At 44.2% G+C, this 25,950-nt stretch overlaps 2 protein-coding genes and 1 pseudogene across 2 annotated transcripts; all 3 read left to right on the top strand.

Moving 5' to 3' along the window:
• Positions 1-595: 595 nt before the first annotated feature.
• On the top strand, positions 596-3,018 carry LOC149360421 (uncharacterized). Its single transcript, XM_089572305.1, has one exon. It carries the CDS (start codon positions 1,890-1,892, stop codon positions 2,919-2,921), a length of 1,032 nt encoding a protein of 343 aa, XP_089428431.1. The 5' UTR covers positions 596-1,889; the 3' UTR covers positions 2,922-3,018.
• Positions 3,019-3,278: 260 nt separating this feature from the next.
• On the top strand, positions 3,279-7,702 carry LOC149360420 (uncharacterized; annotated as a pseudogene).
• Positions 7,703-9,099: 1,397 nt separating this feature from the next.
• Positions 9,100-24,258, top strand: LOC149360419 (uncharacterized). The gene is made up of 2 exons (XM_089572306.1): positions 9,100-10,737; positions 23,540-24,258. The coding sequence occupies exons 1-2, from the start codon at positions 10,683-10,685 to the stop codon at positions 23,899-23,901; spliced, it is 417 nt and encodes a 138-aa protein (XP_089428432.1). The 5' UTR covers positions 9,100-10,682; the 3' UTR covers positions 23,902-24,258.
• The last annotated feature ends 1,692 nt before the right edge of the window (positions 24,259-25,950 follow it).

The following is a 25,950-nucleotide window of genomic DNA, read 5'->3' as shown; positions in this document are numbered from 1 at the left end:
TCACAAATACTGGCACACAAAGAATGTAAAGATGCAAAAAAGAAACAAAACAAAGCCTGGGGCATTTTTCGGAGATATCAAACACATGAGAATCTCATAAACTTTAAAAAAGCAAGAGCAAAAGCACGATACATCAGACGCAACGCATTAAGGGCATCATGGCAACAGTACATATCCTCGATAAACAGCTCAATAACATAAAAAAAAAATGTGGGAGCAGGTGCGGAAATTCACTGGAAATTTTACTCCTTTCACATTTCCAATGCTAACAACACCCGGTACTCAAACAACATTAGAAGAGCAGGCCAACATATTGGGTGAGCATTTTTCTACAGTTTCAAGCTCATCCAATTACACACACTCCTTTCAAAAGCACAAAACAATAGTAGAAAAACAAAAACTTCCCTTCAGAACATGCATACATGAAGACTACAATCAGCTTATTACAATGCAGGTAAAAAGACAGCAATGCAAAAAGACAGCAAAGACAGCAAAGTAAAAAAGACAGCAAGGTAAAAAGACAGCAAAGACAGCTTATTACAATGCAGGTAAAAAGACAGACTAACATCCGGTAAAAAGACAGCACCAGGCCCAGACAATATACATTATGCCATGCTTTGCCGCCGCGGTGGCTCAGTGGCTATGGTGCTCGGCTGCTGACCCAAAAGACGCGGGTTCGATCCCGGCCGCGGCGGCTAGAATTTCTTTGGAGGAGAAATTCTAGAGGCCCGTGTACTGTGCGATGTCAGTGCACGTTAAAGAACCCCAGGTGGTCGAAATTTCCGGAGCCCTTCACTACGGCGTCTCTCATAGCCTTAGTCGCTTTGGGACGTTAAACCCCATAAACCATTATGCCATGCTTGCTCACCTCTCTGAGACTGCCATAGAGGCTCTCCTAAAATTTTTCAATAAAATATGGATGAGTGGAGAAATCCCCCAAGCATGGAGAGAAGCAATCATAGTACCCTTTCTAAAACCTGGCAAACCACCAACTAGTCCCACCAGTTACAGGCCAATAGCAGTCACTAGCTGTATAGCAAAATCATTCGAAAGCATTCTAAACATCAGACTAACCTTCATACTTCAGTCCCGGCAACTTTTAGATATACACCAATGCGGGTTTAAAAAGACATGTTCCACAACCAATCACCTTGTTCGCTTTGAGAACAAAGTCCGGGAAGCGTTCATCCACAAGCAACACTGTATCGGGGTCTTCTTCGATCTGGAGAAGGCTTACGATACCACGTGGAGGTTCGGTATCCTCCGTGACCTAGCGGACCTAGGTATCAGCGGCAGGATGCTGAGCTGTTTGAACGACTTCCTAACCAACCGCACGTTCCGAGTCCGCCTAGGCGCAACCTTCTCCAACACTTTATTACAAGAAACTGGCGTACGCCAGGGGTGCATCCTCAGCACGACCTTATTCATCATCAAAATGAACTCCATAGGAAAAGTAATCCCAAAATCCATAATGTAATCAGTTTACGTAGATGACCTCTACATAGCATGCACGTCTTCCAACATACCTACTTGTGAGCGACAGATACAAATAACAATAAATAAACTGGCTACCTGGGCAGATAGAAACGGATTTAGATTTTCTCCTCAGAAAACAGTAGCGGTTCTGTTCTCTTTGAGACGAGGCCTACAGGCCGACCCCACACTATATCTAAACCAGACCCCATTACCTGTCAAACAAGAGCATAAATTTCTAGGAGTAACTTTCGATAAAAAGCTCACTTCCTTGCCACATATAAATAGATTAAAGAAAAAAGGTTCCCAGGCCCTCAATATACTGAAACTACTGTCAAGAAAACGCTAGAGGTCTGATAGGGCATGCCTGGTACATATGTGGACGCGGCGGCAGTGGGCGCGGCGGCAGTACCAAGATGAGGGCTACAAACCCTTTTGTCTTCTTCGTCCAGGTTTTTCTTGGATTGCTGCCTTTGCTGGTGGGGCAGCCACCGACGCACTACTACGCATCTTTATCGGACATTGCGGCTGTTTGCATCGATCCCGTCAACACGTCAAGTCATCCGGCCGTATTCCAAGATTTCTACCACAGCCTTCCCAGCGGCGCCACTGCTTCGTCGACGGAAGCAGCAGGAGCATCGGCATCAGCAACACCGGACTTTATAAAACAGGCGTGCCACGAAGCACGCGGCAGCGGGCGCGGCGGCAGTACCAAGATGAGGGCTACAAACCCTTTTGTCTTCTTCATCCAGGTTTTTCTTGGATTGCTGCCTTTGCTGGTGGGGCAGCCACCGACGCACTACTACGCATCTTTATCGGACATTGCGGCTGTTTGCATCGATCCCGTCAACACGTCAAGTCATCCGGCCGTATTCCAAGATTTCTACCACAGCCTTCCCAGCGGCGCCACTGCTTCGTCGACGGAAGCAGCAGGAGCATCGGCATCAGCAACACCGGACTTTATAAAACAGGCGTGCCACGAAGCACGCGGCAGCGGGCGCGGCGGCAGTACCAAGATGAGGGCTACAAACCCTTTTGTCTTCTTCATCCAGGTTTTTCTTGGATTGCTGCCTTTGCTGGTGGGGCAGCCACCGACGCACTACTACGCATCTTTATCGGACATTGCGGCTGTTTGCATCGATTCCGTCAACACGTCAAGTCATCCGGCCGTATTCCAAGATTTCTACCACAGCCTTCCCAGCGGCGCCACTGCTTCGTCGACGGAAGCAGCAGGAGCATCAGCATCAGCAACACCGGACTGTATAAAAGAGGCGTGCCACGAAGCACGCGGCAGTGGGCGCGGCTCCAACCCCGCTATTCCCCCCATCCCCAACCCAACCCGGGAGGACTGGGAGGCGACCCTGCTCGGCTGCCACGACTTACAGGCCCAACAAGCCTTAGTCGGGCGCGCCCGGGCGGCGGCAACCGGCACTGGGGTCCCATACTAGGGACCTCCACCTAGTGTTTGTAAGGATCGGTCCCTTACGGGCTGATCCAAACATACCTCCTGTTCATTCGTAATAAATGTTTTCACTACCACCAGTACCAAGATGAGGGCTACAAACCCTTTTGTACCGCCGCCGCGGTGGCTCAGTGGCTATGGTGCTCGGCTGCTGACCCAAAGGACGCGGGTTCGATCCCGGCCGCGGCGGCTGGAATTTGTTTGGAGGAGGAATTCTAGAGGCCCGTGTACTGTGCGATGTCAGTGCACGTTAAAGAACCCCAGGTGGTCGAAATTTCCGGAGCCCTCCACTACGGCGTCTCTCATGGCCTTAGTCGCTTTGGGACGTTAAACCCCATAAACCAAACCAAACCCTTTTGTCTTCTTCATCCAGGTGAGCAGACACTACGGAAAATGCTTGCGTAGCAACAATGTTTGCCTTCTTTTGCTGCCGTGCCCACGGCCCGTGCTTGATTTGATGTGTAGTTTATGTGTTTCACTGCGATTCTTGTTGCTCCTGGGGGGCGCCATCGAGGTGAACCCCGGACCAGATAGTGCGATTTCGGAGCAATTGAAGTTGATTGCGGCAGACATGCAGGAAATAAAGAAAGGAAAAAATGTAACAAACCAGAAGCTCAACGTTATTGAGAAGAAGCTGGAAGAGATGGGAAGCCTTCAGGAAAAAGTCATGCAATGTGTAGAAAAAGTAACTGAATTGGAGCAGAAGCTGTCAGTAATGACAAAAAAAATTGATGATTTAGAAAATAGAAGCCGACGATCAAACCTGATTGTTTTTGGCATAAAGGAGCAAGAAGAAGAGTCTGACGAACAACTTCAGACAATAGTAACAAAAGATATTCTTGAAGATAAGCTAAACGTGACGGTATCAGGTATTGAAAGAATACATCGACTCGGCAGACGAAAGTCAGACAATGAAGGCAGATAGACCGGTGATCTTTAGGTTACTAGACTATCGTGATAAAGTGAACATTTTAAAGCAGTGTTCTAAACTTAAAGGATCTACCTATTCGATTAGTGAAGATTTTTCACAAAGTGTCCGAGAGGTGAGGAAAAAGCTGTGGAATCGAACCAAAGAAAATCGTGACAGGAAAGAAAAAGTGAGGTTGACGTATGATAAAGTTCTAATTAATGGTTGTCTTTTCGCCTGGGACAACGATAGCAACGACATCGTTGAACTAGAACCAAAAAACGAAGAAAGCGAGGTAGAGCACAGCATGGAACTACGGGCCACTCGGTCAAGGGGCCGCAAACGTTGATCAATCTAGACGTGCGCAGTCTTATCAACGAATACGACGGTCCAGAATCTTGCAATCAGGTCATGATGAATGAAGTAAAATGTAACGAAATATTAACAAACACGTCTTTTCGTTGTCTCCATGTGAATGCGCGGTCTGCCGTGACTAAAACTGCTGAACTTGAGTATCTGTTTAACAAACTAGACAAGTTTGAAGTGTTTATGATTACGGAAACATGGTACTCTTGTGATGAAGAAGTAATAATATGCCCGGGTACAACTCGTTCTTCATGAACAGATCATTAAATCGTGGTGGCGGTGTTTGTGCTTTAGTAAAAAAGTGTATAAATTGTGACCTGGTGCCAAGATTTTGTTGTGTCACTTCTGACTACGAAATGGTTTGCTTAAATTTTGACCGTACTATTATTGCGGTTTGTTACCGGCCTCCTGATGGCCGCACTGCAGAATTCTTTTCTTTAGTTGACGTATTTTTGAGTTTTGTGAACTCTAACAACTTCTGTGTCATTCTTGGCGGCGATTTTAATGTAAACCTGCTTTCCGATAGCAACACAGCAAAAGATTTTATTTTGCTGCTCTCCGCAAACGGCTGCATTAACACAATTGGTACGCCTACAAGAGTTACTATGCGTACAGAATCACTCATTGACCTCTTTATTACTAATTTTGATGAAAAGAGCGTTGTGTCCGCTGTCTTTCATTATGACCTTAATGACCATTTCCCAATATTGCTAGGGGTGAAACCAGGTATGAAGTACAAACCAGCGCGTGCTTGCTTTCATCAAGCGATTACTGAGAAAAACCTTGCTTCTTTCAGACAGGCTGTTTCAGATGTAGCTTGGTCTGACGTGCTGTCTATGACAGACGTGGAAGCCACTTATGAAAGCTTTCTTGATAAATTTAAAGCACTTTACACCGCACATTTTCCGTACAAGGCGCACGTAAGACCTCGGAAAGGGCGCAAGGAGTGGATGACGTCACAATTGCTCAAGGAGATACAATCTAAAGAAAAAATGTACCAAGACTTCATAAATACACGCGACCTCGATCTATTAGCAAGATACAAAGTCCTCAGAAATAAGCTAAACAAAAAGTTAAGGCGTGCTAGGGATTCGTATTACTACGGCAAATTCGAATCATGCCACGGTGATTCTCGAAAGTTATGGAACCAGATTAACAACGTTGTTTTACGCACACCCCAGACTAGCCCTCCTGAAGAAGTACTTATTCAAGGACGAAGTGTAAATGGGCAGGAGCTAGCAGAGGCGTTTAATCAATATTTCGTCACGCGAGAATACCTAAGTTCGTCAAACATTCCATATGATGCCCACATAAGTCAAAGTAGCGATTCTATGTATCTAAGTCCAACTACATCTTCCGAAGTATTCACTACATTCATGAACATGAAGAACAGCAGATGCCACGATGCGGATGATTTGCAGATACGGCCTGTGAAGCATGTGTTAGATATTCTAGCACCAATTTTAGCACATATATTTAATTTAAGTTTGGAATACGGAGTGTTCCCACAGCGCATGCAAATTGCTAAGGTGACAGCTTTGTATAAGAAAGGTGATAAGCTTTGCGTTTCAAAATATAGGCCAGTTTCCGTGCTGCCAATCTTTTCTAAAGGACTGGAAAAAGTTATCCACACGCGAATATCATGCTTTTGTGACAAACGCCAAATAATAACAGATTCGCAGTTTGGTTTTATCAAACATAAATCTACAGAGACAGCATTACTAAGCCAAAAAGAGTACCTCTTACAGTGTTTCGAGGAAAAGAAACTTGCCCTTGGCGTTTTTATAGATTTTTCGCAGGCTTTCGACTACATCAGCCACAACATACTTTTGACAAAACTGTTCGACTACGGTTTCAGGGGTCGTGTTCACGCGCTTCTTACGTCATATCTTGCACATCGCTTTCAGTTTGTTGATATTAATAGCTGTCGATCCTCAGTAAAAAAAGTACCTGCTGGCGTACCTCAGGGAAGTATCCTTGGACCGCTTCTTTTTAACTTATATATCAATGATATCGTTAATCAATGCCTGCATGTGAAGTGCGTTATGTATGCAGATGACGTCTCACTGTTTTTCTCATCAAGCGCATGTGAAGATGGGATAAACGAGGCCAATAGGACACTAAGTACACTCCGTCAGTGGTCCCTTAATAATCTGTTGAAAATTAATGTAACTAAAACTAAGGCAATTATGTTCAAACCAAAAAATAAAAACGTTATTCTACCATGCGATCTTAAGCTAGGTTTGGAAACGATAGAGATTGTAGATAATATTAAGATATTAGGGGTTCATTTCAACAGCCAGCTAAGCTGGGACAATCATGTTAACGCTGTCATCAGTAAGCTTTCTCGTGTCACAGGTATCATTAACCGACATCGTCACTTACTTCCATGCAAAGTTAAACTTCTCCTATATAATTCGCTCTTTATGTCCCAAGTGAACTATGCGCATTCAGTTTGGGGAACAACTACAGGTACCAATAAAAATAAGATTTATGTTTTACAGAAGAAGGCTCTGCGTGCAGTACTTAACGTCGGTTCTCATATAAACACATGTGATTTATTCCACCAGTTCAATGCCATAAAAGTATCTGAAATGTATAATGTTAGGCTAGCTGAAAGATACAAGAAGGACATAAAACAAAATATGAATTACTTGCGTGACACGGCACATCTTTCACTTAATGTACAAGTTTATCTTATCAGACACAGCGAACTGTGGCATATTCCAACCTTCCGCACAATATATGGTACACATAGTCTAACAAACACGTTGCCCCGTCTTCTAAATAAGTTTCAAACTGCACAAGTTGATCTTTCACGTGCATGCCGCCAAGTTATACACGATGTATGTGCCACTTTATAGATTCATTGCTTCTTTATCCCTTCACTGCTTCTTTATCTCTTTCGTTTCCGTATAGTGTTGACCTAATTTGAGTAACCGAATTTCCTGTTGTTCGATGACGTGTATTTTTCTGTTTCCTTTTTTTTACCATTTTTTGTTGTACACTTCATTCCTTGTCATTTTTCTAATAATACGCAAAAACATTTTTGATAACTATTGTTTGCATTTTGAGATGCTATTTAAAACATTTATGTTACCTGCTGGCCTGCAATGTAGGGGCCGAGGGGCACGTCAAGCCAAAATTTCTGGCTTTTTTCCCTCGGCCCTCACCATGTGTACATGGGAAATAAATTGAAATTGAAATATATATCTTTTCTGGTTCGCTCTAAGTTAGACTATGGGTCCATAGTATATGGCTCAGCAAGACCATCCTACATAAAACGACTGGCCACAATCTTGGTTTAAGGTTGTCTTCCGGTGCTTACAGAACTTCACCAATAGCAAGTCTGTATGTGGAAACGAATGAACCTTCCTTAGAAGATAGAAGAACTGCACTAACTTGTACATACATCCTCAAAATCCTTTCTCAGCCCAAACATCTCTGTTACCCAATTGTGATGAAATGCCCATCCCGAATACTCTTCAACAACAAGCCCCATGCGATTAAGCCGTTGCTGTTGCGCTTCGAAGAAAAATGCCCATCTCTGAACATACTAAACGAAATTAAAAATATTGCCCCAAGATACGAAGCGCTACCACCGTGGTACACTCTCCCCACAGTGTGTGACGTCACACTAACACGCCTCAGTAAAACCTGTACGCCACACGACCATATAATACAAGAATATCTAGCACTACAAGAAAAATACAGAAATTACACTGCATTTTATACTGACGGGTCAAAAACTCGTCCTCATTTAGGAAGTGCAGTAATACACAGGAAAAAATGAAAATGCAGTACGACTGCCCTCATGTGCTACAGTTTTCACCGCGGAGTGTTATGCTATTAGTGTTGCGGTACAGAAAATAACAAATGAAAACATCAAAAACAGCATCATTTATACAGATTCACTGAGCGTCCTTACAGCATTAAACTCCAAAAATTCCACGGAGCCACTGATTGGAAGCATCATACACAATATAGTAAAGGTCACGACACTAAAACATGTTATAAAATTCTGCTGGGTTCCCAGTCACATTGGCATTAGGGACAACGAGAGAGCCGACATGTGTGCTGCACAAACCAGAACCATGGAAATTAAACATGTGAATTTGCCTCCTAGGGATTACATGAAGTTAGTGCATAGTAGACTGAGAGCCAAGTGGCAAGCTTCTAGGGAAAATGAAGGACACAACAAGCTGCATACCATAAAGCCCATTTTAAAAGAATGGAAATCATGCCGCCATAAAGAACGTTTTATCGAAGTAATTTTATGTCTTTTATGCATAGGTCACACACACATCACCCATAACTTCTTATTAACAAAAAAAGACAAACCTCTGTGTGAAATGTGTGGTGAGGAACTCACAGTAAATCACATTTTAATTTCTTGTTCGCATCTCGAAGAACTTAGAAAAAAAATTTTTACGGTATTTTACAATGAACACATTCCATTTCATCCCGCATTGCCTTTAGGCGAGCAAACACTTGTCGAGTTTTCACTTGTTTGTAAGTTTCTAAAAAAGCCAATGTTTTAAATCTATTATAATGTAACCTCTGTACACTTGACATATCTCAAACCTTGTGTTTGGCGCATGATAGCCATAGTTGCTTATGCGCCATAAAACCCCATATAACTAACTAACTAACTAACTAACTTCTGAATATTATAGGCCACATGAATCATTCTGCAACATAGCACAGCCAGGAAGGCTTGTTATTAAGGCAGCCGGGCGAAACGATAAACTCAAGAAAAAATAAATACTAGAGAGTTTTAGTATAGCGTTAGCGTGATAGCGGACCTAAGGGAAATTACGTTAGTGTGCCGCAAGCAACTTATCCCCACAGACAGTTTTAGTATAGCGTTTTGAAAACGTTAAACGCCATCTGCTTGACATGGATGCGAATGGTCCTTCTAAAATGTTCGACACGGCCGCTAACTTGCCAAATTATAATATTTCGGAGTTTTTTATACGAATTATTAGTGCAGTGTTCATTTTCGTCCGCAAAATGACCCCGAAATTACAATAAAATGAAATAAAAACGTAAAACAGTGGCGCCATCTAGTAATGGCGCTGTTAACTACAAGCCGTTGGAGCAAGAATATTTGCCATCACATGACGTCTAATGTTAAAACTTATGTAAATTAAATATAAACTCTTTTTACATAATTTAAGTCCATAAAACATCGCGAAAAACCTCCAAATCTATTTTTGTCTCGTTCCAGACGTTCTTGCTAGGTTTCTGCTGCGTTTCGGGCCGTTGCAGACGGTAGCAGTGCAGCTTGAGTTTCCATTAGGCTTGCGCGCTCCAGAATCGAGAGCGTATCTCAAAAACTGGGCTGAATTGCAGCTTAAACTTTATCGTCGAAGCAAGGTAAGTCATAGCGAAAACCAACAACACCAGTAGTTGCCGGTAAACATGCCGACCGGAATCGCAAGAGCTGCTGAATCGGCTGAAGCGGGCGGCTCTCGCTTGAAAGGACGCCGCCATGTTTCCACGCTAAGGGCGCAAAAGCCGCAACGCTAAATTCTGAAAATTGCGTGCGTACGCTAACGTTATTTCCCCGTTAGCGTTCTGCGCATGCGCACTCTGGACCCGCTATTCCGCTATGCACGCAATTACGCAAAGCCCGCAATACTAAAACTCCCTACTACCTTCCATGGTCGCCAGTAACAGCTGTAAGGTGGGCGGCTTTTGCGCGCGTGGAACCTCATTTCCGGCTCACTGTCGTGGTATGCAAGCTAGCTCAGTGCAGATTTTTCCATGCGCGTAGCCGTCGCTCAAACACTAGCTGCGTATTCGCTGTGTTCTGGAGAACGACAACTCGCCCACGCGCGGCAATTCGGCGCTCGTGTGGGTCATAATTCATCCTCACTGCTACCCGGCTCATCGCCATGTGCATATCATTGCTGCAAGAAGGGAATGATAAGATTGACGTCAATATTCAACTCTCTCTCCGCGCAAAAGCGAATAGGAGGAACACACGATATTCGAGAGAGAAATAAAAAATATGCCAGCAAGTGCATAACGCTGGCGCAATATTTCTCTCTCGCGCGACATGCAGATGTTGAGAATTGGAGCATACACGATAACGCTTGTTGTTAGTACAGGTGGAAATTTTTTCTTCCAAACTTCATTAAAAAACAACAATGCAACATCTGATACCTCCTGTAGTCGCTTGCGTTGTGAGAGAGAAAAAATCGAAGCACTCATTTTTTTCATCCACAGGGTTCTGGTTAACAATATCCAGGATACGCTGCTTGAAAGCCTGGCCGAGTACAGCCCTTTCTCCTTGACTAGTCGCCCTTTGTTCTTTCGCTTGCAGGGCTGCATGTTAAAAGTAAGCAAAAAATATATAAAAAGCTCCAAAACTGGGTATTTAAGCAACGCGTGGCGGACTGAAGACAGCACTAGACCGTCCTATTTCCTACTACGCGGAGAGGTCTCCTCTGCTCGTCACCAGCTGCCATGACTGCCGTCATCGTCTTTCTGGCTCTGCTGATGCCGGCTGCTTCGAGCTCTTGTGAGAATCTTTACTTCTGCTGACACACCTTCAGTCAATTGTTCGCTGGTTTATCGCAGCCATTGTTTTGTCGCAGTAGACCGCAATGCTCGTGATATTCACGTCCAGCGATCTTGGACAACAATTTTGAGTATTGGAAAACTGTAAGGTATTGGCTCAGAAATACTGAAGATAACAGTGCAGTCTGAAGTTATGTTTCTCTTTTACAATGTTTCCACCGCTTGCACTGAGTAGTTGAGACTGCCATAGAAGAGCAACAGGGAAAGCTTTTGATGATCGCCAAACCGTTAATAGCAAAAATATCCCAGCCTATCGATGGTAGATCTGTGGATATATTGATTGTCACAGTGAAATCTTGAAATAAAAAAATATAAAATGAATATAAAAAATGTGTTGATAAACATTGTCCCGCTCAAAAATGCTTTTGTCCATAATTCTTGGACAAATTCCTCCTTTGTTAACCGGGGAGATCAGTTTGCATTGCGCTGCAATTTCTTTCCAGGTTTATAACCATTAGCCCTTGATTACAAAAGCGGCAAGTTATCATGACCAGCCGTGGTGCTCCCATGCCCGTTTTCTTTCAAGAACCCCAGAGAACTGAAATTAATTATTAGCTCTGTACTACGCCGCCTCTGATAGCCTATGATCAACCAGTGATGTTACTAGGCCGAAACGTGTTCCCGCAGCTTTATCTTTTGTCCCTTTTTTGTAGCGCGACTTGCACGTCACTGTTTTTGAGGAGCATAGCTCTCAGCATTGCTGGCGCCTTTCGTAATCAAAACAGTTGCGTAGAATGGCTGGCATCTTGCGCAAGAGTATTTAATCACCATACCTATTCGTCTAATTATATCTTAGCTGAAATCAACCCTAATAAATGGGTACGTGCAATAAGTAGATAAGATAACATGATCATGTAGGGTAACAGAGTGGATCCCAAGAGCAGGCAAGCGTAGCCGGGGATGGCAGGAAGTGAGTTGGGCGGACGAGATTAAAATTTTTCCGGCCTAAGCTGTCCGCAGCTGGTACAGTACACGATTAATTGAAGGCCAACTACGGAACGCTCTGTCCTCGAGTGGGTTACATGTTTAAGGTAAACTTCTTGACATCCAAGCCATAGTATATTAAGGAGTTACACATTCCAAACCACAATACTGACGGCTTATTTCGTCAAACCTTAGCGCGGAAATTGAATGAGTGGAGTCACTTCCTGTAGTCACTGTGACAATTGAAAAAAAATTGAACGTAATTGCCTACAACTATTAATCACTTTTTGTGCTGACGTTCTATTGCTCCTATTTTTTTTTACTGCCTTTACTTTACTGATCACTCCCTGTACTCATGCGCGACCATTCTAAAGATATATGAATGGGGAAGTTATGAAGAAAAATGTCATAAAGAGAAAATCTAGTTCTGCCGGAATCAAATGGAAGGATGAAAGCAGGAGAGCCCGGGCATAAGGTTTCAATATATCGATAACGGAGGTCTTTGTGCTGCGGACAACGCAGCTGTATTGGCCCTGATTCTGGGGATTTCAGCTGGATTACTTAGTTGTTATATCACTATTATTTTAGCGTGCATACCAATTATTAAGCATGAAATGCTTTTAGCTCCCGTTGTCGGCAGTGTGGTGACGTCACGCCGAGACCGAGAGCCATCATTCGGGCACTGAAATCCACTCATCCGGGCACTGAATTCCAGTCATCCGGGCTCTGAAACGAGAACATCCGGGCACCGTACGAGACTTAACGAGACTCTCTAAGCCCTCCTACGCGACCGGCATGCAAGCGCCGGTTGGTCTCCAAAGGAGTCAAAAAATAACTGCTGCCACTGCCTTCTCAATGTTTATCAAGATATCAGTCGAGCTGTGCGTTTGATAATGCACGGACTTATAATTTCCGATTTCTAATAACGCGTGCAAAAAGCACATAAATGCAAAGATACACTTAGTTGTCATACGTGATCTCTTAGGGGCTTCGCGCATCGAAGCAAAGCCGCGCAGGCGCACAGGGGCCCGGGGGAGATGCGCTGCGTTCAAAGGGCAAGGCATCGCGCCGAACGGGTGGTGGCGTTCCTCCCTTCCATTACGGTGCGGTTCGGGTGTCCACCGAGATGACATTAGGCCCGTAAACATTTCATGCTTACTCTACTTTCGGTTACGGGAGAGGCAGAGATTTTTTGTGACTCGTTTGTGTCTGTACTCTTGATGTTCTCCATGGCTTTTTTTTACACATATATCCAGTCGTAAGACGCGTGAGCTTTTTCGGTTGACATGTACTCTATGATCAGTTCGCATTTTGGCAGCATGCTGTTTCAGCAACTACCATCAACGCAGCACCATCCTTCGCGCTGGAAAGCGTGAGCATCGAACACAGGCCGCTCGTAGACGGTGATTGAACGCATCGCTCCACACATTGCGAGGCTTTGCTGCAGCTGTGCCTACCATTTACAAAAATAAATGTAGCTCCGACGCCGTATATTTCCAACCATGTCCTTTAATTACGCGCTGCACAGTTGTTCTAATGCACAGTTTTACTCTTTCATGAGGCGATCTTAATTGTTATATCAGTGTTATTTTAGCCTGCATAGCATCTTTTTTCTTGTGTGTTTTGGTATTCATGGTACAGTACAGGAATAATTTGGAGATAAACATGTCACCCGCTGCAGGACAGAGGGTTCTGTAGTTTAAGATAATCTTACCATCCCAATAACAGATTTCACTGCAGCCAGGTTGTCACGAGAAACTCGATTTTCAACCACACGCCAACATGGAAAAGAACTATAGAAGCGACTCTGAATTGAGGACATATTTGAACGTCGTCATTGCATGGGATGCATCTGAGCACAACTGGGAACGAAACTGTACATAAGGATTGTCGGGTTGCACAGAAGATTTCTTCACAAGACTATAAACACGTGTGACCCGCCGTGGTGGCTCAGGGGTTACGACGCTCGGCTGCTGGCCCGAAAGACGCCGGTTCGATCCCGGCCGCGGCGGTTGAAATTTCGATGGAGGCGACATTCTATAGAGGCCCGTGTACTGTGCGATGTCAGTGCACGTTAAAGAACCCCAGGTGGTCGAAATTTCCGGAGCCCTCCACTACGGCGCAACCCACATAAAGCGTTGTTTTGGAACCATCTGTATAGAATGCTGTATGATCACTGTATTTCTCGTTCAGTGCTAAGAACTCCTGTGTAATCTGTTCTCTAGGTGTATGTTTTTTACGAATGTGTGTTAGTGTGAGATCACATACAGTAGGGAAGTTGTACCAAGGTGGCAATGGGTCAGGTCTCTCTGCAATATCAGGTAGTGCATTTATTATGTTAATTTCCTGGCACTGCTCTTCAAAGCGGATTATGAGTGGTCTGATGGCTTGGGGTTTGTTGTTAAACAGTGTTCGAGAGGGACATTTTGTAACTATTGGGTAACAGATGTGTTTCGGTAACGAACGAATTTTCAGAATGTATGAACTTTTAAGGGTGGTTCTTCTTAAGTTAGTGAAGGTTCATTTGTTTCTGCGTATAGACTAGTCACAGGTGACGTCCTGTATGCTCCCGTCGAAAGACGCAAACCTAGGTTATGTACAGGATCTAGTCTTTTCAGGTATAATGGTCTCGCTGAACCATACACCACACGCCCGTAATCAAGACAGGAGCGCACTACTGCACGATAGATATGGAGAAGACGTCCTATCAGAGCCCCCAGTGTCTGCGTGAGAGCACTTTAAGTATGTTTAGAGCTCGAGAGGCTTTTACTTTCAAATTATTTATGTGCAGGAGGAATGTGAGCTTTTTGTCGAATGTTGCAACTAAAAATTTGTGTTCTTGTTTTATTGGCAGAACGGTTTGATTTAAATGCAGGGTGGGATCTGGATGCAGGCCTCTCCGTAGAGAGAAAAGAACGGCAACTGTTTTTTGTGGGGAGAACCGAAATCCATTTTTGTGTGCACAGTTACCAAGTCTGTTTAATGTTAGTTGTACCTGTCTTTCACAGGTTGATAAGCTGGACGATGTGCATGCAATCTGGAGGTCATCGACGTAAACTGAGTACATAATTGACTTTGGGATTGCTTTGGCTATGGAATTCATTTTTACGATGAAAAGTGTAGTGCTTAAAATGCATCCCTGAGGTACACCGTTCTCTTGAGTGAAGCTCCTCGAGAGGGTTGAACCGAGACGGACTTGAAATGTACGGTTTGACAAAAAATCGTTCAGGCAACTTAACATTCTACCGCGGATTCCCAGATCTCCCAAGTCGCGGAGAATCCCAAACCTCCAGGTGGTATCCATAGGCTTTTTCCATATCAACGAAAACAGCCAGACAGTGTTGTGTATGTATGAACGCTTCTCGAACAGTGTTTTCGAGTCGGACAAGTTGATCCAATGTCGAACAAGCTTTTCTGAAACCGCACTGGTGGAGGTCAAGCAGTTTGCGAGATTCTAGAATAAACATTAACCTAATGTTTACTGTGGTTTCGAAGGATTTGGCAAGACAGCTTCTAAGGGCTATTGGCCTGTAACTAGTAGGAGAGGTTGGGAGTTTCCCTGGTTTCAGAAATGGTACTATTACTGCCTTTTTCCAAGCCTCAGGCATTTTCCCCGACACCCAGATTTGGTTGAAAAATTTCAACAGTGCTTTTACCGAAGGTTCAGAAAAATGGGCTAGCATTTGATAATGTACCTGGTCGGGCCCTGGTGCAGTCTGTTTGCCACTAGCTAGTACTCTGCGAAGTTCATGAAGTGTAATCAAACTATTGTAGGGTTCGTTGGTGTAGCCACTAGTTGGAAGTCTTTGTTTCTCTGCTGTGTTTTTGTGCTTTAAGAAAGAGTCAGTATAGTGTAATGAACTGGAAACATGGGAGAAGTGCTCCCAAGTATGTCGGCCTGTTCGTGAATACTTGTTTGTGCATCAGGGGGGTTCAGCAAAAGGAACTGCAAAAGGAGAGAAGTTGCCATCAAGTTTGCAAACTTGCTGCCACATGTTTGTTGAAGCAGTGGAACTATTTATAGAAGATACATAACATTGCCATGAAGTTTTCTCAGCATTGCGCCGGATATAACGAGCTTGCCTTTTTGCCTTTTTAAAATTTGAAATTTTAAAACCCTTGCCTTTTTAAAATTTATTAGGTTTTCCTGTGTGGGGTATCGACGGAAAATTCCCCAGGCTTTGTTTTGCCTCTTCTTTGCTTCCCTACATTCCCATGTATACCAGACCTTTCGGTTTTTTCGCACAACTCCAGAGGTCTGCGGAATGGCTAGGTCAGCAGCGGTAATGATACATGTTGTGAAATTCGCATTTATGTCATCAACATCAAGGCCGTCTGAAAAAATTTCTTCCAAAGCGGCATTTTTTTTGAAGAGCGCCCAGTCGGCCATGACCAACTTCCAACGCCGTGGTTTGGTTAATGTGATTGATGGTGATGATGTTAGACTGATAACGACTGGAAGATGATCGCTCCCGTAAGGGTTGTCAAGAACATCCCATTTAAAATCTGTAAAAACACTTGGTGAACAAAAAGATAAATCTAGGCAGCTCATTTTTCCACTGCTTGTAGAGCAGTAAGTTTGTTTGCCCGTGTTCAGGAGGCAGACATTGTTGCTGAGGATAAAATGACAGGACAGGACGGGATGATTTTAAGCATATATTTGAATCAATTAAAGATGTATACCTTATTAAGACTTTAAAGTTTACATACAATAGACAATTATTGTTTGTACTTCTAATGCCACTATTGCACGATGATATTTTTGGAGGTGGTAATGAAACTGTAAATTACGAATACTGTGAGACGGGAGGCAGAGCGCAGGATGGAGCGACCTTTAATGGCACCCCCAAATATGGCGACCAACCCGTCGAAAAAGAAGATGAGCGATGATGATGGATATGTACAGATGAAAACGAAGGTCGCATATCGTGCTTACACTATGTCCCCTCGCGTACGAAAGCCACCGGCCCGGGCGCAGGTTATATAGCACAGGAGGGCGACGGGCGAAGGGCTTTAGGCGGGAAACATGAACAATCTCGGCACCTCGGCAACGACGATCATTAACAGGATGAACAGGGGCAACGCGATAGTTCACCGGGGACGTTTGTTCGAGTACAGTATACGGACCAATATAACGGCTCAAGAATTTTTCACACAATCCCGGGGTATGCACTGGGGTCCACAGCAGTACCTCATCACCAGGGTGAAAAAATATGGCACGGTGGGAGAAATCATAGGTGTTTTTCCGGGAGGCTTGGGAGGCGTCGGTATTCAGGCGGGCAATGGTACGGCAGTAGGTAAGACGAGAAGTAAACTGTTCGTGAGAGAGTCTGGAAGAGGTTGAGGGGGCGGAGAAGAAAGACGCTTCGAGGGTGAATGTCGGTTGACGTCCATACACAAGGAAGAACGGGGAGAAGCTGGTGGTTCTTTGCACGGCAGTATTGTATGCAAAGGTAACGAAGGGAAGCATGGTGTCCCAGTTGGTGTGGTCGGGCTGGATGTACGTGGCTAGCATATCGGACAGCGTGCGATGAAAGCGCTCTGTGAGCCCATTGGTCTGAGGGTGATAAGCTGAAGAGGTTTTGTGCACGGTTCTGGAGGCGTGAAGAACTTCGGCAAGGATGCTGGAGAGGAAGGACTTGCCGCGGTCACTAATAAGGACACGAGGAGCTCCATGGCGCAAAAGGAGAGCGTTCAGGAAGAAATGGGCGATCTCTGAAGCAGAGCCGGAAGGAACAGTGCGAGAGGTACGGGGATCGACACCCCGCACCTCCACCACTTGTGAGACGGGAGGCAGAGCGCAGGATGAAGCGACCTTTAATGGCACCCGCAAATATGGCGACCAACCCGTCGAAAAAGAAGATGAGCGATGATGATGGATATGTACAGATGAAGACGAAGGTCGCATATCGTGCTTACAATACAAAGAATGGCTACAATGGTCCGATGCCATGAACAATCAAATTCCAAAAACAATATCGGATAGAAGAGACGAGTACCTTAAAATATTTAACGCGATCTTACCAAGAGAATTCCATGCGACATTAAAACGAAGACGCGAACTACTCAAGAAACTAGAAGAATATTTCTATAATCGTGCAGATGAAATAAGCTTCAGCACGGCTGTGCAAGCGTACAATTTCTATACATGGACATTTAAATATGAAAACGAAAAAATGCTTTTTCAACGATATGGATACCACATACCTTCCATAACCATGCCCGTTAACAACCAGAGCATAATCGACAGTTCACCGCTACGCCACGCGTCCAATTGAAGATATGGGCTAGTTAGACTAATCCCAAATAAACATAACGAAACTTTGAGACGGATACATGCTAATAGGTTACGGGTCTGCGATACTGTCCACATTATATACTAATATTCAGTATTCCATACATTTGGATCGATTTATGAATAATTACGGTTACAAAATAACTGCAGACAATTTACACGTCATGACACACCTGTTGTCAATCCCACATGAATTCATAGATCATGAACACTACAATTTCCATGATGGAATATTGAAACTAGGCCACTTTTACATAAATAGCAAATTAGTTTATTCCATACTACCACATCACGTGAAGTTGTCCCGCATGTGTAAGGACACAAGTCCCGATGAGCAGGAGAGGAACGTCTGCTCTGTACGGCACCAGAACCCCTTTGTAAATTGCACCGATAACGTTGTTTACTGGTGGCCACTTTCATGTGGCAAGTTGTATACTGGACAGACAGGCCGGTGCCTGAATAAGCGACTCAGCGAGCACTACAGAAACGTTAGAGGTGAGGGACCAGGTAATTTGGCTCGTCACTGCCGCGGTCACAAGTGCACGCGTAAGTTCGATGAGTGTTCAGAAGTAGTTGGAAAAAAATAGTGATCAAAAAACGAGGGAGATAATTGAAGCAGCGGCGATGAAAAAAGAGGGATTGGAAAATTGTGTTAGTGATCCTTCGGTGTCATTATCAAAAAAGGACTTAGCTTTCTTGGATTCAAGGCAGCGGGCGATAGTGTGAAACGTGCTCACTGATTGGTGGCTTGCATTGTGTTTTTTCTCATTCCTGACACGTCATGAACTTGACAAGATAATCATTGTTAGTCATCTATACCTGTACCTTACGTGATCTTTATAAGGTGTCCGCGCCAAATTAAAATCGTTCAGTGGAAGTTTAGCACTTGTGTTGTGTCCCTTCAATTTTGTGCGCTATGGATCCTCATGTTGACTGCCCACTAGCCCGAACCCTGACTCTTGCATGTTAGACTGGCTAGAAAAAACACCCAGTGAAAATACTACAACAGGTGGCGAATCTTTTTATGCTCTGTTCTCAAAACTGGTGGCTGTGTGGGAGCATGGCCATGGTTATAAAGTGAGAAAGTCGATATCAACATTTAAGGGGCAGTTTCGCTATGGAACGTGTTCCATTTCTCGACCAAGCAGACATTTTGCAACGATAAGGGCTTTTCCCTGTGTTAAAAAGAGAATGAAATCAGGGCAGAATGTATCTCGCTGTCACTTGATAAAGAGTCCCTAAATGCCCATCTAATTCGGGCTTGCAGCAATAAGCTCAAAGTGAAACGAATCAAATTTAAACCAGGGAAATCGACCACACAGGGCAAATTCGAAGATTCCAAGAACGCTCAGAACGTGTAGGTCGAGTTCCGGCGGTAAAAAGACGACTTCAGATTCCTCTTCAGTGCACCCTTAAAGGGGCACCGCGATGATTTTTTCAGTACCGATTAATATCATTAAATAGATTCATCATGCGTTCCAGAGATCAGTGCAAGAAGAATTATTGAAATTGGAGCATGCAAACGAAAGTTATTCCACTCTGAAAATTCGAAATGAAAAGCTGAGACGAAAACGCGTTTCACTCGTCCATTTCACTCACCTAGTACCGAGATTGGGCGCTACCAATCAGAACCGCGCCTAGCGCACACGCAGCGGAAGCGTGCATGCAATTGTTGCTTTGTCGGGGCTGTAGACAGCCGCGCATTTTGACGGCGTCTTCCCCCCATGTACACAGGGCCGTAGTCAGGGAGTGGTGACAACAACAAAGGAAGCTCCCGGATGTTTCTTTTTTAGTCGGACTGGAAGGCTGTCGGCCGTACCCCCCTTCCCCCCCCCAAACACGACTCCCGTCTCCTGTCCGGCCTTTCTCTTCACAATTTTAGGCAAGGTGTGGACTGGCTTCTCTTTCGCTGCCATCTTGGTGTGGTTCGAGCCAACGTTTCTTGAACAGCGCTGGCCGCCACGAAGGTTTGAAGCGGAATGGAAAGTGTCTTCCTAGCTTTATTCCATGTTAGTTTTCATTCGCTTTCCCTGCTTCTTTCCAGTTCTTGTGGCATGCGAAAAGCTTTCAGTACTCAGAGACATAATATTTTGGATCCATTTCGCAAGTATAAAGGAACAATATGCAAACTGGACGCCCAACCAATGAGAAAGGCAGCGCCCAATCTGGATGCCACCTCATTTCCGCAGCCGTAAATGGCTGCTGCGTTGCGACACCATCGGCTCGAAACGAGCATTTCTGGCGAAGATTAAAATATCAAATATTACGATTTCGGTGATCTCATTGAGCGTTCAGGACTCCCAATGTCCCTTACTCTGCATACAAAGAAGACCTCATGCTTCATATACGTCGCAGGGCGCCTTTAAGATGCAGCCCCAGATGAAGGCAGAGGAGAAAAAAAAACAAGAGGAAATCAGGCCCGAAATGCACGAGGTGCATACAATAAGAGACAAAGGCAGCAATGTCTCCAGCACTTTGAAAGCGATAGTTAAGAAGAAGAGAAAAACTATACGGATTTGCGCTGCAGCGAAAATAATCTTCGAACATTAGAAACCGTGCCACCAAACAAGTACACTTCCCTTGGTAATTAAGTGAAAGTAAAAAATGCTTTAGAAACCATGCACAGGAGCATGATGTCAGGAAAGGTCCAAATGGTTGCACGTTTACTGAAGGGCGACGGATGAATTGTGCTTGGAAGGTTTGTGACCTTACGTGCACGGTGTCTCGTCATGTGAACAGCACCAGAAGCACGGATGGCTGCTGATGTAATACTACTCATTTGTAATAAGGGAGTAATTACTCATTGGAATCCACCCAAGCGCAGCCATACGGCTACAAAGGAAAGCTATACAGCTTTCTCAGAAACTTCGTTGTCAAAGAAAAATTCGTCCTGGTCCGGGGTTCGAACCCGGGACCACCGCTTCACCGGAGTACCACTTCACGGGTTCGAACCCCGGACCAGGACGAATTTTTCTTTGACAACGAAGTTTCTGAGAAAGCTGTATAGCTTTCCTTTGTAGCCGTATGGCTGCGCTTGGGTGGATGCCAATGAGTAATTACTCCCTTATTACAAATTTACTCCACCTTGGGGGATCCCCTAAACATTTGACCAATACTACTCATTTAAAAGTGATGTCAAAGGTCTGAACAGTTAGACTGGTGAACTTACTGTCTGCTGGTTGCAAGATTTTTGCTGAGGTAATTGTTTTTGTTACCATCAGAACAACGCAGGAATGTTGTGACCAAGCAATACTTTGATTTGAGCTAGTTGGTTGTAGCATGACATGTTTAAGCAAAAGGCGCACTGGCGCTAAAAATCGGAGACAACACACACAAAAGGACAGGACTGGCGCCAGTCCTGTCCCGTTTTTTAGCGCCAGTACGCCTCTTGCGTAAACATGTCATGACCAAGGAAGGGAGCAGGCTGGTTTTCGGCAAGGTTGTTCGACACTGGACAGTATAGTACGATATAACTTAAAAAAAAACAGCAGTTGCGAACACTGGGCCGCGGCTCCTGTATTACTTCGTTGGCAAGTTACAACAGTAAACGAAATCAGTCTTTTAATGTTTCACTATATCAAACAATCCAGGCATCAAAATACTGAAGCTCATAATTTTTTTCTTGTGATAAGCTTCTTGTTTAGGTAACAAGAAACGTTTAAGCAGCGGACTACTTTTTCGTCGTGGAGGAATCCTGTGCGCAGAGGCTGAATGTGAGCGGAGCTTCAGTGCAGACTTGAGATGTATCTGACTATATTAATGTAAATGTTTGTTTGTTTATGGGGTTTAACGTCCCAAAGCGACTAAGGCTATGAGAGACGCCGTAGTGGAGGGCTCCGGAAATTTCGACCACCTGGGGTTCTTTAACGTGCACTGACATCGCACAGTACACGGGCCTCTAGAATTTCTGCTCCAAAGAAATTCTAGCCGCCGCGGCCGGGATCGAACCCGCGTCTTTTGGGTCAGCAGCCGAGCACCATAACCGCTGAGCCACCGCGGCGGCTTAATGTAATGTAAATGGGATCAGGTTTGACTTGGTTTATTGGGGTTTAATGTCCCAAAGTAACTCAGGCTATGTGGGATGCTGTAGTGCAGGGCTCCGGAAATTTCGACCACCTGGGGTTCTTTAACGTGGACTGACATCGCACAGTACACGGGCCTCTAGAATTTCGCCTTCATAGAAATTCAGCCACCGCGGCTGGAATCGAACCCGCGTCTTTCGGGTCAGCAGCCGAGCGCCGCAACCACTGAGCCACCGCGGCACGGCTAAAATGGGATCAGGTTGTAGACGAATGCACCAAATATAAAAAAATGTATTATATAGCCTTCATACATATCGAGAAAGTATTTAATACAGCTGAAACTGCAGCACTAAATCAAGCACTGTGAGACCATAGCATGAGAGAAGGGAATGGATATTTGCTGGAAAAAAGTCAACTGGGCATGCCATTCGGAAAGAGTGGCAACGGGGGAGTACCATTTCTCTGCTGTTGTTCACTGCAGGTTTACAGGAGGCATTCAGTTGGTTGGCTTAGTGTAAGAATAATGGTATAAAATTTTATAAAGGACAATTTAATATTCTCCTAGTTGTTTGCATCAACCCCGTACTGAAGTACTTATTAAGAAAGTGAAACGGCAGGCTTGCAAATTAACATGAAGACAAATAATTTTCAACAATCCGGGTCGTGATGTAGTGGAAACACTAAGTGGGTGCATTTATTTAAGCCAAGTTGCAACCGCATATCCCTACCATTGGAAAGACATCTCCAGCAGGATAACTATGGGCTGGAGTGCATTTTACAGGCACCTATAGAACTTAACAACAATACCTTACCGATGTCCCCGATGAAGAGAAATAGATAATTGTTTCATCCTCTCGTGTACTCAAACTTAGGGCTGAAACTTGGGTGCTAACGAACGATTTCCAATTATGAAAAACGGAACAGGAAATGGAAAGAAAAAAAATTAACCCTAGGGCACAGAACGGGAGCGACACGAATAAAAGAACAGGCTAGAGTTCATGATATCCCAGTGGAAACCTTGGATTTGATATCCTAGGATAACGGATTTCAATCCAAGGGAAAGAAAACGGTAACCGGAGTCGGGTGAGTGTCACAACCGAACGCGAGGAAAGATAATCTACTGCGATAAGGTGGGCGCGGTTGGCTTAGCGAGAGGAAAATTAGAGATCACTGGGAGATGCTTCTTGTACCAATAAGTAATATGTCTGCTGTTGGCGATTGCAAAATGAAGTACAAAGTTTCTCTTCCTACACCACGAAAAAAAAAACAGCACTTACCGATCTGTTTCATGTAGGTCCACGTATTTCTTGAAGTCATTGAATTCCTTCGCTTAGTTCACACGTTTATGATACCAGTTTTAACCATCTCACGAGGACGCACGTTTACTAAAGAGCGTAAATTAATCCATCCATGCACTTAAAAGATGTTGTGGGGTGACTTTAGGTAAGTCAGATAATTCGGAGTGCTAAGCATGCTTCAGTTCTTCTTTTTTTATTAAACAGTTCCGAAGAAACGCACAACGGCCTATCTGAAGTTCTTGTTGGCTGTCTTCGTCATGACGTGCGCTGTAGCCGTGACGTCAGCGGCCGCACCGACCAGCCCCGGTGCAAACGTCGCCTTCGGAAGTGCACCGCCGGCATCGTTCGGGGCAGATGGTGTGCCGGCCGCGCGAGCCGAGGAGAGCTGCCCGGAGACCGACGGCATGGATCCGCTGTACGTGCCCGACCCCGACGACTGCACCAAGTACACGGTGTGCAATGGAGGCTTCGGCATAAAGCTCGACTGCCCTGCCGGACTGCACTTCAACAAGCTGACCAACGGCTGCGACTTCCCTGCGCTCAGCCAGTGCGAAGAGAGCGCGTAAACGCTCGCCGTGACAGCGGGCTGCCAAATGTAGTGCGGCAGCTACGCTGTGGATATGTCCACAAAGATGTCAAGACACAGAAGCACAGCATACATAGTACAAATATGCTGTGATATGCAAATCTGTATAAGCTTTGTTCGATATATATAAAAGTTGTCAGAAAATTGTTTCGCATATAAAAAGAGCACTGTTATTCTTGAACTATGCAACAGTGCACACGTACCGGCACATATACACTTACCGGATAGGGCATCGAATGTACCGGGATGAGCACGTCTCGGGAGAAGAAAACAGATACATACACATATATATACATGTGCAGTATCACATTTTTTATTACTAAAATATTTGACCATATTTTTGTCTGTTTTAGTCTTTTGTGTCATTGAGATTCACGGTCGCCTTTTCAGAATGAAAAATGAGAAAACAACTCCGCGGATGAATGGAGCGCTTCTTGGCACCGTCTACTTGAGGCATATGAGAAGGCCATACGGGAGTATTTCTCAGATGCGGCGTTTGCTAGGGCTTGACAGTTTAGCCATTTGCCAGAATACGGCCTCCATGTGCATGTTATAGGAATATAAGCTTTCCAACACGCTAGCAAGCTGGTACAGAAGCAAGCAATGCAATTAGAAGTTTGACTACTTCATTAAAATTCTTATTTTAGTTGTTGGGTCTCTGGGAAACTATTCATATAAGGATCGTTCCACGCCAAACACACCAAAGTTAGCGCTCGACACTTCCCGACACCTCTCAGGAAACTTTAATGTTGTGTCAAAAGACTTTTGCAGAAATATTTATGAAAAAAATGTTGCCTCAATTGACTTCTCCGAAGGGTCCAAAATTCGCTGTCATTAAAATTAAAGAAAAAAATTAATGTTGTTTCGTTCACGCTTCATATCTTTTTCTCAACAATACATAAACATTGCGCTTTCGTATCGGGCAAGAAGAAAACAGCAGTGCTCAATTTTTATGCACTCTTGGTCCATAAATTGAGTGCTGTTTGAATCATTTTTTTTTCATTTTAATTATTTATTTAACCATACTGCACGCCAATGCTTTGGCCCTAGCAGGAGGGGCATTTTACAAACAGTGCAAAGTAAAAAGGCTACACAAACAAAAAAAAAAGTCCAGAAATTCAGCACTAGTAAGTCTGGCAACAAATGAATACTTGTCCACAATAAAAGTTGGAAGAAAACTATACAAGAAAAAGGACATGAGTCCAAAATACAAAAAGTACAACGTAAAGAGGCATTACTATAGAAAGAGTGAGAAAATGACATGGTACATAAGTCATGGCAGGCAAGAAAAGAAAAAATCAAGAATACAGTGCAATCAAGGTGCCTTTACTTGGGAAAAAAAAGACATTCCAGTTCTGATAGAGAGTTATTCGATTCAAAAATTGTCGGTGGAAGTTTGTTCCATTCATTCACTGTTTTATGGAAAAAACTGTTCTGGTAAGAATTTGTTTTTGCAAAAATCGGAGCCAGTGTGTATTGTGTAGTGTGCCTTGTTCGCCTGGTGGTAGCTTTCTGAATGCACTCTGGAAGCTTAAACGGGATTGATAAAAATTTATGAAGAAGCAGAAGTCGATTTATTTTCCGGCGTATTGCTAATGTTGGAATTTTATGTTCTTGCATGAGTAGTGAAGGAGAATCTAGTCTTCTATATTTTCCAAATATAAACCCAACTGCTTTTCTTTGAATGCGTTCCAATTGTGATCCCTCTTGTGATCCTAGGCACCATACTGCCACCTAGTGGTGACGGCAGCGGAAGCAGCGAGAAAGGCAGCCAAAAGTTTTTTTTAAAGAAAACTGTTTATTGGGCTGACCTACACCCAGAATGGACTTATGGAATATTAAGAGAATGGATTATGAGTGCTGTTTAAAGCTTCTAACCCTGAAGATTCAAATGGCCTGGTCAGCTAGCCGGTTCCTGATGTAGTTTCTGCATGAGAGTCCGAGATCACGACTGCCTGAGGTTGGGTGTGCATGGCGAGGACTATGGCTACTTCCATGGCAGTCGCAACCTGTCTTGTTCTGATGGACG

This window comes from Amblyomma mixtum, chromosome 2, assembly GCF_055824585.1.
Source record: "Amblyomma mixtum isolate Tamu chromosome 2, ASM5582458v1, whole genome shotgun sequence".
Classification (NCBI taxonomy): domain Eukaryota; kingdom Metazoa; phylum Arthropoda; class Arachnida; order Ixodida; family Ixodidae; genus Amblyomma; species Amblyomma mixtum.
Note: the sequence above shows the minus strand (reverse complement) of the source record. Positions and strands in the feature narration are given on the sequence as shown.